Below are 14,646 nucleotides of genomic sequence, written 5' to 3'. Positions count from 1 at the left end.
GCGCGCGCGCGGCTCTCGGGCGGCTCTCGGGCTGCTCTCCGGCGGCCTTGCGGCGGCTCTCGGGCGGCTCTCGGGCGGCTCTCCGGCTCGTGGCGGGGCGCCGCGGGAACACAGTTGACACGTGCGGCGGGCAGACGCGGCTTTCGCACAGACCGGGAGCGCGCACTGTACGTTTCCCCCGAACGGGTGGGGAAATCGTCCAAGATGTGAGAAGTGAAGGGAAAACACACACGCGTGCGCGCGCGCGCGTGGCAGATCACGTTCACAGCGGAACGATGAGTTCAAGAGACTACGTTTTTAAGTAAGAGTGATTCAAAACTCTTACGTCAAAATTTAATGTTCGAATACCAAAGGGATGACATGTTACATCAAGTATGAGTTTTGAACCTAAGCCAACAGCTGCCAAAATATTTATAAGCATTCCTTTCCCCCCTACAGGAACAAACTCAGTAGCCTCGGGCAGAGCTCAGCGGTCCCCAGACCAGCAGCCAGGCTCTCTTCCTGCATCTGACACCTTCGGGGACCGACCATCAGAGGGGACGAGGTTAGGATCAAAGCTACTGTCACATCAATTCTTTTCCTTGACAAAGATCTGAAATCTAGATTGAGGATCAGGACAGCAATCCCACACAGGCGCAACAGGAAACCTTCCATACCCGGCCCATCCCCGTGAGTCCAGGGAGGCAGAACGCAATCTCAAGCCTGGACAGCTTGCGCTGCTCACACCCAGACTCCTTTCCTTCGTGCCTCCGCGGTGTTCTTCTACCGTGGCAAGGCAGTGAGGGTGCGTGAGGGGTGCGGACAAGGGTTTCAGCAGAGGCGGGGGGGACACACTGGTCCGTGGAAGAAGCATTCAACTGAAGAAAAGAGAAGCGAAAAAGACCTGCTGGTGACCCCCTGTTCAAGCGCACTACGCCTCTGTGGGAAGGAAGGAAGAGACATGCTCTGCCTGGGCACTGCTGACCTTTTGGGCAGGGCAATGTTTTGTTGGGGCAGCAGGGCCCATCCTGTGCATTGTAAGATGTTCAGCAGCATCCTTCGCCTTCACCTAACAGATGTCAGGAGTAGCCCTTTCCAAAGCTGTGACAACAAAAAGGACTCCAGGCATTGCTAAGCAGCACCCCTTAGCTTCCTAGCTTCCGTATCTGAGCACCCATCGGAAAAAACCAGCAACCACCGATCAGCATAGCAACATCATTTGGCCACTTGCCTCCTTCCTGGTCCGAGGCCCGCAGGTCCTGGCCTTTTGCCTGGGTCCCCACACCTGTCCCCCATCTCCCTCCATCCAGTGCCACATGCATGCTGCTATGAGCACCTTCTTCTGACAAACACCCAGCCATGTCTCTCCTTTGCATAAAAGCCTCCAGTCTCTGGAGCCCCCACCCCCCACATGGCCTCCTAGGCTTTCCCTTCTTGACCCCGCCTCCTCGACCTTCTCCCCAGGCACGCCCTCCTTGCCCAGGTCACCACTGGGGAAAGGCAACCTGTCCTATATTTTCTGCTCCCCGCAGGAAAACATGTCCACTTTGCTCCAGTCTTGGAATCGCCAACCCTTTCCAGGCCCCCTTCACAGAGCATCCCCTGCATGGAGTCCACCCTGCTCTCCCAGGTCAGCCCTGGGACCCATTTCTTTGCTCCCCAGGATACTGCAGTCCGCCTTGCTCATGTGTGTGGACATCTCTACTTTCCTGTGAGCTCCTTAAGGACTGGATATGGCTTCCCCCCGCCCCCCGCCTCTCCTTCTTCCTCTCCCCAGAGCATGAAGCACAGTCTCCTGCATATTGTAGGTACTCAATAAATGCTTACCAAGTTTACTCTAAATCACTTAAGTCAAAAAACATCTCCCTGCCCTTTGGTTTCCATGCTCTCTCCTTTCCTGTGAATGGCTTCTGGACAAGCAAGGCAGAGAATGGCATAAGATCATAAATCTTAGTGTGAAAGGTTCATCCAGTCCCATCTCTTACACACTGGAAGGTTTCTTTGCACGCCAGCTCAACAGATGGTCCCTAGACAGTGACGGGGACCTTGCTACCTGTGATGCACAACACTCCTTCAAATGCTTAAGTGGGTATTGTGTCGAGCTGACATCTTTCCCCTCCTTAAAATGCCTGCTCTTGGGAGTGGTGCAGCATGAATACAACCCTTTCGAGAAGACGGATCCTTGGCCAACAGGGAACCAATCATTAGGGTTCCCCTAAGCCTTGTACCCAGCTCTTCCAACCTTTCCATAAGAGCCATGGTTTCTAGATCTTTCCCCATTTTCCTCTTGTCCCATTCATCCCATCCTCAGGAACACCCTCTGGATGTCTTCCTGCCGGCCAAGACTCCTCTTGATGGGAGCCGCGTTGAACACAGCGTTTCCCCCGAGCCCGCTCGAGGACCCATGAAGAATGAATCCCTCCCAATTCAGTACTCTGAACCTGACCTGTGGCCAGATATGGCTGGATTCACTTTATTAACCACAAAAAAATCACACTGCTGGCATATCGTTAATAATTACATTTTCAGATCTTTCAAAAACAGTGTCATGCCAGATCATCCCCAATCTATATGCGTGGACATTATTATAAACAGACTAGTATCAAACGAAACAAAGACATGAACCAAGCCCTAAATACACGGCTTGGCAGGTTTCCCTGTGACATTTTACTACTGATTTTTCAATCTTGACTTGATGTAATCAACGGTTTCACTGTTGCATGGAATTTTACTGTCTCAAAATTCCAGGGGTGTGGATTCTGTACCTCCCACCCCATCTCCGGTGGGGGCCCAGACAAAAACCCAATGCGTGTCTTTGCGTGCTCACCTCACATAGAGAGACTCCACCGGGTGGTTTGTGTGGGAAGTGGTTTTCTCTGGCCTGTCTTGCAGAAACTCTCTAATTAGGTCAGCGAGTCTGATGATGTGAATTAGGGCCATCCAGGCTCCACACATACAGTAATTCAATTAAGGACCAACAGGACCTGGCTCTCTGGGCAGTAATACAATTTTGGTTCCCCAGTGAAAACGGTGAGCAGAGAACTAGATTACCAGAGTCCTGGGGAAGCAGCAAGAGTGCTGTGACCTTAATCTGGGGGAAACATGGAGTCCAGCCCCTTTGTCGAGCGTGCTAATTATGGTAAGAGGATGTGGCGGTGCTCAACGAGGCTTCCCAGTGGGAATGTGAAAAGCTCAGCAAATGACCAGACCTGTCGTGTTCACAGCAGAAATAGGAGAAGGAGGGTCTTGACCAGGAAATGTTAACATAAAGTGCTTTTTGTGTCCTTGTGGATGAGGATGACCAAAAACATATTTTCAAAACTTAAGATTTCCATTCCGGTTGGCTGAAAATTCTTAAAAATTAATGGAAAAATGTTAACATGATCATTGTGCTCGATACGGGGACATATTTTTGACAGTGCTTTCATTCCCTACTCCTTCCGCTCTATTTCACCATCTTTGGTGGTTGAGAACTAACACCAATTAATTAAAAACACAAAATTACGCAGTTTCATTTTTGTGTTTTATGAAAAGCAAATTAACTTCAGCACGCTTCTGAATACATGCACGCTTTTAAAATCAGTTCACTTTGGGTCTTGGTCCTTTCTTGTAACCCTCAAAATGCTTAACGTTGGCAAGACAATCATGAGTAACTGATTCCTAACGAAAAAGATTATCCTACCTTCTTCAATTATCCACATTTTAAAATAACTCTCAGGCCCCAAATAAGGCTTATCCCTGGGACCACTTCAAAGCAGTCTTCTTTTAGGCTTAAATGTGTTGACATTCCTACAAGGTACGGAACAAAAATACGAAACTGTAAGCTTTTGCCTAAAAGTTTATGGGAGTAAGGCGGAACAAGCCCTGGTCATCATCTAGGTTAGCACTGTGTGATCTAAAATGGTGTCAGAGCCTAACAATGTCTAACTGGTCTGGGTTCTGATCCGAGGACATACCACGGCGACGGTAACAGAAGGATGCATTTCACTCACCCTCGCAGAAGCTTGAAAAGCATGCAACCCAGGGAGAACCAGTCGGCACTGCTGTCATACGCTGTCCCCTTCTGCAGCACCTCGGGGGCCATGTACCCATGGGTGCCACTAGGGAGAAGAAAGTGCACACACAGTTATCAGAACACGCCCACCTTACAAAACGGTAACAGCTCAGCCAAGAGGGTCAGATGTCCTTTGTGGAACGGCAGCAACTATAAACACGGGGGAGGGGACAATGGGGGGCTCCACACAACATGATGCATGGAACAAAACAACCTTTCCTGTCTGAATTAGTATAAGAATGAATATAAATAAATTACAGTAGGAGATAAATATGAAAACATGCAAGCTCCAGTCTCGGAGGAGAAATCTGAACCACGTCAGTCTTTCTGCACTACAGCTATGAAGAAGTCTCCTGCCTATTCCAGAGCTCTTGTGAGGACGTACAAAGGGTGGGCGTGAGGCTGGGGGAGGGAAAGATAAGCAGGCACCTACAGGTGGTGCCACGGACCCTCAAGGGATGGGGACATCCCTCCTGTGTGGCGCCACCTCTGTGCTAAGTCCTTAGCACATGCTAAGGGTGGGGGCTACTTACTAACATAGTCAGCGACAGACCCCAAGGGGGTGGGGAAGAAGAGGGGGCCCAAGCCGACAGGTGCAAAAGATGGAGAGATCCCATGTCCAGTTTTGAGGGCTGCCGACAGACCAAAGGACCCCGCTAAGCAAATGTGAGGATGGTTTTCAGGAAGTTGAGAAAAAGATTTGGGAGGACAACCATTTTATCTTGAATTGCACTATTCTGCAACTCTGAATCCCTCCTGTTGTACCATTCCCCACCCCTCCTTCAGGATTTGAGCGCGCACTGTTCCTTCTAGAAGAGCGAGAGGAGGCTCGTGGGGGGCTTTCAAAGACGCAGCCCGAAAGGGTTCCTGCAAAAGCTACGCCCTCCAACCTGTCCACCCTGGCTGATCTTCCTTGACAAGGTGGGTGCTAAGACAACACCTCTATCGCATGGGGTTTCCACGCAGATTCCACGTACGTGAGGGGTTTAGAAGGGTGATGGCACAGAAGAACAACTTGATCCATGTCAGGGGTGTTCATCTCTAGTCTTATTTTATTAGAGTCACGTTTAAGTTATGCTCGCTCATAATCATTCCCGATCCAGGATCAGGACTGGGCTCTAAAGCGTTCTCACTTTGGAAGATGGCTCTCAAGCAGGGAAAATGGGCGCTGGTCCATCATGGCAGGCCCAGCACTTGAATGAGCTACACTGTCCGGAATCTGAAGTCTGACCGTGTCAGGCCAGCTGTGAGGGCACGGGAGGGTTCTAGGAGGGGCATCCGAACCGGTCTCGGGGAAGGGTTCATTTCAGCGCTGCCCAGAAAGACCTTGGTGGTGACCTGCAAGCCTATGATTCCCAGGATCAAAACCCACTTCTGGGATGGGAAAATACTACAAGGATAAACACAGGGGGCTAAGCTGACACCAGACACAATCAGAGCTGGATCCCCGACCCCCTGCCACATGGCTTTCTGATTCTGCCTGTATGGCAGCAACTGCTGCTTCCCCACATTTCCCACTGAAGAGCCGAACTACTCTGAACCCTGAAAGAACGCCTGGAGGTTCTGAGACACTGTGGCATGAGACACAGCCTTGCTGTCTTAGAGAAAATAAGCTGGAACTCCAATCCGGCACTGGTAATCTATTCAATCCCGAAAGCCTTTCTCTGCTTTCTCAGGACTACCGCATAGTTAACTTTCAGTTTACAGTAATTTGTGAGTCATTAAATGGACCCACTCAGTTTAAGCCCAAATCGGGAACCTCAACCACAACACTTCCTGTAGACGGACCAGCTAGGTGAAGTCCAAGGATCACACCTACAGCTTTGAAAAGACTTGGGAAACCACGTCCAGGGCGAAATTCTGGCCAAAAGCCCTCATCGAGTCCAAAGTGGACCATTTCCTAGCCTCGGAGAGTTTACCCGTGTAGGGTAAGGAGTCCAAGCTCTGGACTCAGACAGAACTGGACTTTAATTCTAGCCCCACCATGTGCCAAGTCTGTGACCCTATTCAAGTTACACGATGTCTCCGGACTTCAGTGTCCACACCAGAATGTAGATTATTCCACCGGTAACCTCTGGCACTTCTGTGAAGACAAGAGCTTATTCAAAGCAGCCGGCCCCACATGCCAGGACAGTGGATGTCCAGCCGGTGACGCGGTGAGCACTGCGGCTGCTGGCACCACCGCGACCCACACACCAGCCCCTCCCTACACGGCCAGTTCCGGGGGGTCCCTGCGGCACTGCCCCCGCCAGCCAATGGTACCTAAAAGCTTGCTGCATTCATCAGTGGACTTGACCCTCACAACACTCAGATGAAATAAATACCACTGGCATCTCTTTAGAGAGAGGAAAAAAGGAGGCACAACTTGGAAGCAGATTCAAATCCAGATCTGCTGCCTCAAAAGCCTTTGTTCGTGGCCAGGAGATGATGTACTTTTAAAATAGTGTCCTCACTATCATCATGCAAGCATGGAAACCAACCTTCCCGATCCTACCCCCTTCTACAGCTGCTGTTGGAATCCGAGAACAGCTCACCGCTCAGAGCTGACAGGTGAATTACAGTAAGAAGTGGGTGCAGCTCTGTAAGGAAATCAATAACCCCATCACTGGAATTAATTCCTTTGCAAGATTAACTCTTCTGAGCTCTTGGATTCGCCTTCCAAGGTGGCTACACTAAATTGATGAAATTAGCATACCAAATAGCTACTGCATTAAAAATTCAAACAGCCCTCTTAAAAATGCCTGATGAACTTGCTGAGAGAAGCTTATGCAACCACAGGTTCTGGCCTAATAATTGCAAAGTGCTGGCAAAATGCTAATGCCATTATCTCTGGACCCCAGATTCTGCAGGAAGGGAGAAATCTGTTTACAGAATCGGTGCTCTCCACCACACACGTTTGCTCCGGGCTTTAAAAGGTGACTCTGACTTAACGTAGCCCCTCATCAGGTATTGCAGCAATGCAGAACCACTTGACCTCTACACCCACAGAAAGAAGGGTCTGGGGTTGATTTTCTGCATGGATGTGTGAGGTGAGACCCCGGGAGATGAATGTTAACTCAGGAGGGACAATAAAATGTAATTTTAAAGGATTTCAGTGCTGAGAGTGATATATTTACAAAAAAAAAAAAAAAAAAAAAAGATTAAAGCAACACTCGTCTGTCCTACCACAAAATGCACCCATGTCCATGCCCTCCACCCGGATAAACTGATGCCAAAGGATCAGAAATGAAAAGCAGTGTGTGTTCCCTTCTGCTTCTGCAGAGGCCCGGGACCTGTCCGTCCCTGGACAGGGGTGAGCAGAGGGGTCAGGTGCTGGCTGAGGGCTGTGGGGCAGGGGGTTCCCTCCGCATGGTCTGTTGGAGGACTGATGTAGTTAATGCTCAAGTCTAACATGGCCAGCTAGCGGATGATTTGTGTTTTTAATTAAAAAAAAAAAAAAAAGATTCCTAATTTCGCTCCAGGGAAATAAAAATCCATTTTGAAAACGAAGGAGAAAGTAGATGGAGACAGACGCTTGAGCTCTGGGCCTCCCTTGGAGAGCTGTACGCAGATGCCCCTGCACCTTGCCGGGCACACGGGCTTCCCTTTCTCCTCGGGACAAGTGCAGGGATTTAGTCCTGCCTACTCTGTAGACGAGAAGACGAGAAGGGGCAAGCAGGTGAACAGACTGATGAGGGTCGCACAGCCAGCATGGCTCAGGTCTGCTGCGGAGGCCCCTCTCTCCCCCAGACACCCGGGCCCCGGCGGTCACGCTGCGGGCCCACCTACGCTCCCCAAAGACAGAGGAGGCACACCCAGCTTAGCTCTGCTCCCATAACCAGGGCTATGGGGCCTGCCCCCGACCCAGCGTTATCCCATATGGACAATCCCCTCTGGCAAGAAAAAGCTGGGGGAGCAAGCGAGCAGACTGGGCTCTGAGCCAATCCACGCGTCGCTGGAGAGGAACAACAGTGAACGGTGAACAAAGCTGACGGCACTACTCACACGCTCGCGTGGGGCTTCTTTTTGGAAAAGTCACAGGCGAGACCGAGATCGGATATCCTGACGTGTCCGTGCTCATCCAGGAGGATATTTGCGGGCTGAAAAGAAAGACAAGATGATCTTCTGGAGTTCCCAAATTGTCATAAGCTTTGAGAATCTCTACAACCACAGGAACGTGATACCCTATCATTTTATCTGAACACGAATTCCACACTATCACATCCAAGTTGGGTATGATGCTAAACGTCACACTTTTCATGTTTAAATCCCGCAGGAAAGTGGCAATGACAGACACAAAGGAGTCTACTCATGAGATAACGAGACACAAGGCACGGAGCTTGCAGGGCTGATGACTACGGTTCATCAGAGTTAAAAAGTACTTCCCGCTCCCCACCCCCCGGAATAGCAAACAGCGGCCCAGCCAGAGCCGCGCACCTCTCCACAAAGGGAGCGCGTCCACCAGCTTCTCGGCTTCTGCGAACCACAAAGGCCTCAGGGGATGAGCCCACGAGGCACAGGACAGAAAGGAATCTCACGAGAATGTACCACCATGGACCTAAGAAATCAACACATTCCACAGTGCCGCACCAATCCCGATGAACGGCATTTCTGCTTCTGAGGACAGAATCAGAACCCAGGACCTCACCGAATGACCCAGGATGACTGTGACCACAACTCTGATGAAATATATCTACTGAGATTAGATTTAGCTGGCATAATCATGGAAAACAAAGCTCCTCTCCCTAATATACATTGAATTACAGTCATCTTAATATTTTCCTGCTGGGGATCAACTATTGTTTTGCTTGAAATAAAAATAAATGGCATGCTATTATAAAACTGAAGCATGAATAATCATGAGTGACTAGAATTCAGTTTGAATAGAAATTAAAAAATACCACTGCCTACTGAATAGCTTAGAAAACAAAACAAAAAAAATACAGCATAAACATGATTAAAGACCGATTACAGATCTAAATTAAAATGTATTACAATAGTGCTTCATGGGCCTTCAGCATGTAGTTTATTCTTCTGCAAAACTCACACGAAGGAAACGAAATGTCATGCACCAACCAGTGTCTAATTATTTCTAATTCAATGAAAATACATTTTTTTCTTCTTCATGCTCAGATGAAAACTGAGGAGATAATTTCGTAACCTTGCAGAAAGCTTTAAATTTTACAAAGTGTTTTGTGACAAAGTAAGAAGCTCAAAAATAAAATATAATATTTTAGATTCTTGGAAGGCAACCTTAAAAAGCGAAGACAGCTAATCAAAACACAGCAGCTCCTGAGAGAAAGGAGCATAATCTGCACATTTCAGTCGGTTACACTGGATTCATTTGAGAAAGAATCTGAAAGAGAAGGCAAACACCTCCCCCGGAATGTATTTACCCTGTTGGGAAACTGTGTCTCCTATCATTTTTCTCCTCGTTATTATGTGCACATTACTGTATTTGCATGATCATTTCTACAATTTGTCAAGGTCCCTTTTATCTCTATCCCTGTCTTCTCGCGATGAGTGTCACCACAGAGGTACCGAGCAAACTCCTAGCTCCCTTATGAATGCAGAACCCAGGACCGAGCACCATGGCCTGGAAGGGGGAAACTTGGAATAGACTCACTGCATTTTTTTCCAAATCCAGAGAGAATAAGAATGAAGAAGCCCAGACACAGCCGTCTGGGGCTCTGCAGTTCAGGGACCTAGAAATCTGTTAGTGATTTTGAAGACAGTCCTAAAACAATGTGAAACTCTCCGAGTGGCCTTTAGGGGAAGTTCTGCAGGTTGATCGGCCCTGCCTCCGACGAGCTAGGACTCGGCCGTTCTGCGTCTCGGTTCACCCGTGTATAAATCCCGGAAGACACACATTCTCTGCTTTTCATCTTTGTACATCACCAGTTCTAACACAGAGCCATGGCCAAACCAGTTGCTTAGTGAACATTAAGTGCATCACAATTAACTGTCACATCAGCAACGCCAAGAAACTCCTTCCTTGCTTTTCATTAATTCATTGCAATTTTTGAGTTGGTGTGTATGCTGCGTCAGGCAGGGGAACACACATTGAGCTGGCAGTGACAACTAGGAAGGAAAGGAGTGCCTGGCACAGAGTTTAGAATCTGGACAGAGAGACATCACACAGATGTGACCTCACTGGGGCTGAGGGGAGGGAAATGGCATGTCCTATGAAAGACAAGGGACCGTCTGGAGACCCAGGACCACAATACCTACTGCACAGCTCCCGGAAACAGAGTGCCTTACCTTCAGATCTCTGTAAACCACAAACCGATTGTGCATGTGTTCCAGCCCCAGGATGATTTCAGTGGCGTAAAACCGCATCTCCTTCTCAGAAAACACCCCGTGTTGTGAAAGGTGATAGTGCAAATCGCCCCCTGGAACCAGAGACGCAGAGGTTAATACAAAGTGTGTCAGTTCACAGGAAACAAAAATCGTTGCCATCCTAAATAGGGCACAGTTGAAAAGAGGCAAACTTTGCTTCTGCTTTGTCTGTGTATCTGTCTTTGACTTCTGTAGTTTGCCAAAACACTTTCAGAAGTATAGAGGAATCTCAAACATTAGAAGACTTTCATGCCGGGATGGCTGGGACAATATACAACACAGTCATCACTCTCAGACTGGGAGTCCAGCTCCCAGATGCACCTTCACAGGGTGGGGGTATGGGGCAGCTAGGTTATCTGCTTTGAGTATTTACATCCTATCTAGTAACTGGACCAACCATGTAATGATCCAGCAGATGGCTTAGCAACTGGCTCCGTGGACAATAAAGAAAGAAGCACACAGAGAAACAAAATGATCATATTGATAGATATTTGGGAAAGCAGATACAGTAAAAATTTAACTGGTGAAATCCAGGGAGGTGGGTATTGGGTGTTCCCAGGAAAATTCTTTCCATCTTTGCCCCATGTTTGCAACTTTTCATAATAAAATGTTGGAAAAAGGCAATCATCATATGAGCTCAAGTTACAGAGACAGAGAATGTCACCAACAGGGTAAGAAAATGTTCTTATAAACTGTAAAGGAATAGCCTCTACTGATCTGGAGAAGTTAATGTGTGGCCAGCTTTATGGCCCCTGATTTTCCTTACGTATCTCCCCTTTCACGCACATGTGTTCCTGTATAACCACTGGCGGATCAAGATGTAAAAGATTTCCGGCATCCCAGAGGCTGCCCCGTGCCCTTCCCTGTCAGTGCCTCAGCGCCCGCCCCTGGTTAGGCCAAGGGACTCCATTCTGACCTCTCACCATCCCTTAGTTTTGCCTGTTCTGAGAGTCACGTACATGGAATCACACAGGAGACATGCTATGGTGTCTGGCTTCTTTGCCCATTATTATGTCTGGAAAATTCCTCCATGTTGTTGAAAGGATCTGGTTTTAAGTCAAACCCTCAAAACATAACAGAACCTCAAATGAACTTCCAAAAAAAAGGTAATTCATTTGCTATACTGTATGCATTTCATTCCAAGCTCTTAACTTGGAATATATACCATGTCACTCTCTAGTATTAGAAAACTATTTTTCCAGCTAGAACTTTCTCGGCATTTGCAGCGTCATCATTCATAGCTTAAAAGATCAATGGCTGGCTGGTCTGGGCTGAGGGTACAGAAGATTCGGCCCGAAGCCATGCTGGCCCACAGCCAGTCCTTCAAAGTTGTTTTCCGAATACACTTCTATCTTTGGCCTACGTTCTTATGAGGAATTTCATTCCTAAAAGTTGAGGGTCAGGAAACAAGCTAATTAAAGATCTAGGCCAGCTGCATTCCAGAAAATGCAGTTTCACTCTGCGTATTTTATGAAAATCTTTTCCAGAAAATGCAATTTCCTGGTGAGAGTCTAGGAGGGCCAGAGGGGAATGGTGGTCAACATTTTAAAATGAATTCTAAGGGAAACTTGAAGAGTAAGGTTTCCTTAAACTTCAGTGGGAACCCAATTATCCAAAAGACCCAACCGCCAGGGTGCCTAGATCGGTGTCATGTCCCGGCGAAGTCTTTCCCTGCGTTCAGACTTCCTGCGTGTCGCTCACCGTTCATCAGATCCAAGATGAAGCAGAGTTTATCTGGAGTATGGAAGGCATAGGTCATACAGACAATGAAAGGACAGTCCTAGAGAGAAAAAGCAAGAGTTTGTAAGAAAAACAAAAGCTGTCCCGGGAAGCACGTGTTACCTGCTACCAAACAATATCCACAGCTTTTCTCATCCACATGGCTGCCCTGTGCGTTGAGCACAGACCCCTCCGTGGTAGCCTTAATGGTCCCAGCAAAACAGATCTGATAACATGACAAAATGCATAGAGACAGAGCATTACTAAGTGGAACAGATGAATTCAAAGGTCTCATCTCTCTCAGATTCATTCATGACCCTTTTATCTGCATCTTCTTCAAAGGACCCAGATTCTACAGAAAAATATTGCTGCCTTGCTAGTCTTTTTGTTGGTCAACATTTTTGTGCTGGCTAGTCAAATATCCATTTCAATCTCGGATTCTGACGTTGGAATAACCGTATTACATATATCACAATATAGGGAAGAAATACCTATATTATTGTCTTGAAACCCTGGGCGAGCATAGAAGGGAATTCAACTAGCTTTTCAAAGTGGAAAAATATACCAAGGTCAGGGACTGAATAACTCAACTATAAAGATGTCAGTTTTCCCCAAAGTAATCTAGAGATTCCATGCAATTTTAATTAAAATGAAAATCAACAAGCTGATTCCAAAATGTATATGAAAATGTACACAGCTAGGAAAAGTAGAGACATTCTAGAAGAAAAACAAACCTGGAAAAGTTACATCCCCAGATATCAAGACTTACTATAAAGCAACAGTAAATCAGACAGTGTGGTAGTAGCCCAAGGACAGACAAACTGACCAACAGAACAAAAGAGAGAATCCTGAAATAGACTCAAGCATTAACAGTCAATTGATTTGTGATAGACTGACAAGACAGGGTGGGAAGAAAGGATGGCCTTCCCAATCAGCGGCACTGGAGCAACTGGGTATCTGCACAAAGGAAGTGAACATCTACCCCTACCTCACACCACACACTAAAGTCAACTCCAGGCAGACAAAGATTTAAACGGAAAACAATGAAGCTTCTAGAGGAAAACAAAGGAGAATATCTTCATGACCTTAGGGTAATTAAAGATTTCTTAGGCCACGAAAAAGCACTAGCAGTAAAAATATTGCTAAACTGGACTACAATAAAATTAAGAACTTCTGTTCTTCAGGGGCGCCTGGGTGGCTCAGTTGTTGGGCGTCTGCCTTCGGCTCAGGTCATGGTCCCAGGGTCCTGGGATCGAGCCCCACATTGGGCTCTCTGCTCCGCGGGAAGCCTGCTTCTCCCCCTCCCACTCTCCCTGCTTGTGTTCCTTCTCTCGCTGTATCTCTCTCTGTCAAATAAATAAAATCTTTAAAAAAAATAAAAAAAATAAAAAAAAAGAACTGTTCTTCAGAAGATACTATTAAGAGAGCAAAAAGGCAAGTCACAGAAAAGGAGAAGATATCTGCAATTCATACACACATAAAGGACTCACATTTAGAATATACAAAGAACTCTAGTAAATCGATAAAGAAGAAGGCAAACAACCAACAGAATAATGGCAAAAAAAAAAAAAGGCAGCAGTAGTAATAACAACAGTAATTAATTAATTTTAACAATGGGCACTTCCCATAAGAGAGTATCGAATAGCTCACGAGCCTCTGAACAGAGGCTGGACCACAGTGGTCCCCAAGGAAATGTATTATTGCAATGTGTTATCGCTAAAACCCACGAGAATGGCTAAAATTAAAGAGACTGACAATACCAAGTGGTTGGAAAGATAGGGTGGAAATGGATCTCCCATATATGGCTTCTGGGAGCTCACAATGGTACAAGTGCTCTCGAAAACTGGTGCTATCTGCCAAAGCTGAGCACCATCTGCAAACCCTATGACCCAGCATTTGCACTCCTGGGTATACACCTCACAGCAACCTGGACTTCTGTGCACCAAAGAGAACGCCATGAGACTCTTCCTCGCAGCACTCTTCACAACAGCCCGAACTGGGAAGTGATCCGTCAGTGTTAGAATGGATGCATGGGGGCACCTGGGTGCCTCAGTTGTTAAGCGTCTGCCTTCGGCTCCAGTCACGATCCCAGAGTCCTGGGATCGAGCCCCACATCAGGCTCCCTGCTTGGCAGGAAGCCTGCTTCTCCCTCTCCCACTCCCCCTGCTTGTGTTCCCTCTCTCGCTGTGTCTCTCTCTATCAAATAAATAAAATCTTTAAAAAAAAAAAAAGAATGGATGCATGAACTGTGGGATATTTGTGCGCAGAATACTAGACAGCCACGGTCAGCAAGCTTTTTTGCAAGGGGCTAGACAGTAACTGTTCTCACTTTTACAGGCTCCATGCGGTCTTTGCTCCATATTCTTTGTTTATTTTCTATACAATCCCTTAAGAATGTAAAAACCATCCCTGATTCACGGGCTGTACAGAAACAGGCTACAAGGCAGATCTGGTTCACGGGCCTCGCACAGCTTGCAGGCCTTCACTGGTTAGCTGCAGGATGCCCTACTGCTCTGGGCAATGACTCAGATGGATCTCGCACGCAACACTGAGCGACAGAGGCCCAGACGCAGAAG

General features: G+C 47.4%; 1 protein-coding gene across 3 annotated transcripts in view; it reads right to left on the bottom strand.

Annotated features, from left to right (window-relative positions):
- GRK3 (G protein-coupled receptor kinase 3) overlaps positions 1-14,646 on the bottom strand; it is a 127,922-nt gene that overhangs the window by 26,290 nt on the left and 86,986 nt on the right. For all 3 annotated transcript variants that reach the window (XM_035017243.1, XM_035017244.1, XM_035017245.1), the window contains 4 exons: positions 12,053-12,131; positions 10,274-10,404; positions 8,018-8,112; positions 3,972-4,079 (listed from right to left, as the gene is read on the bottom strand). In XM_035017243.1, coding sequence (XP_034873134.1) covers positions 3,972-4,079; positions 8,018-8,112; positions 10,274-10,404; positions 12,053-12,131 — 413 coding nt within the window. The remainder of the gene's footprint in view (positions 1-3,971; positions 4,080-8,017; positions 8,113-10,273; positions 10,405-12,052; positions 12,132-14,646) is intronic.

Source organism: Mirounga leonina, unplaced genomic scaffold (assembly GCF_011800145.1).
Source record: "Mirounga leonina isolate KUSES-001 unplaced genomic scaffold, KU_Mleo_1.0 Mir_171, whole genome shotgun sequence".
NCBI lineage: Eukaryota > Metazoa > Chordata > Mammalia > Carnivora > Phocidae > Mirounga > Mirounga leonina.
Note: the sequence above shows the minus strand (reverse complement) of the source record. Positions and strands in the feature narration are given on the sequence as shown.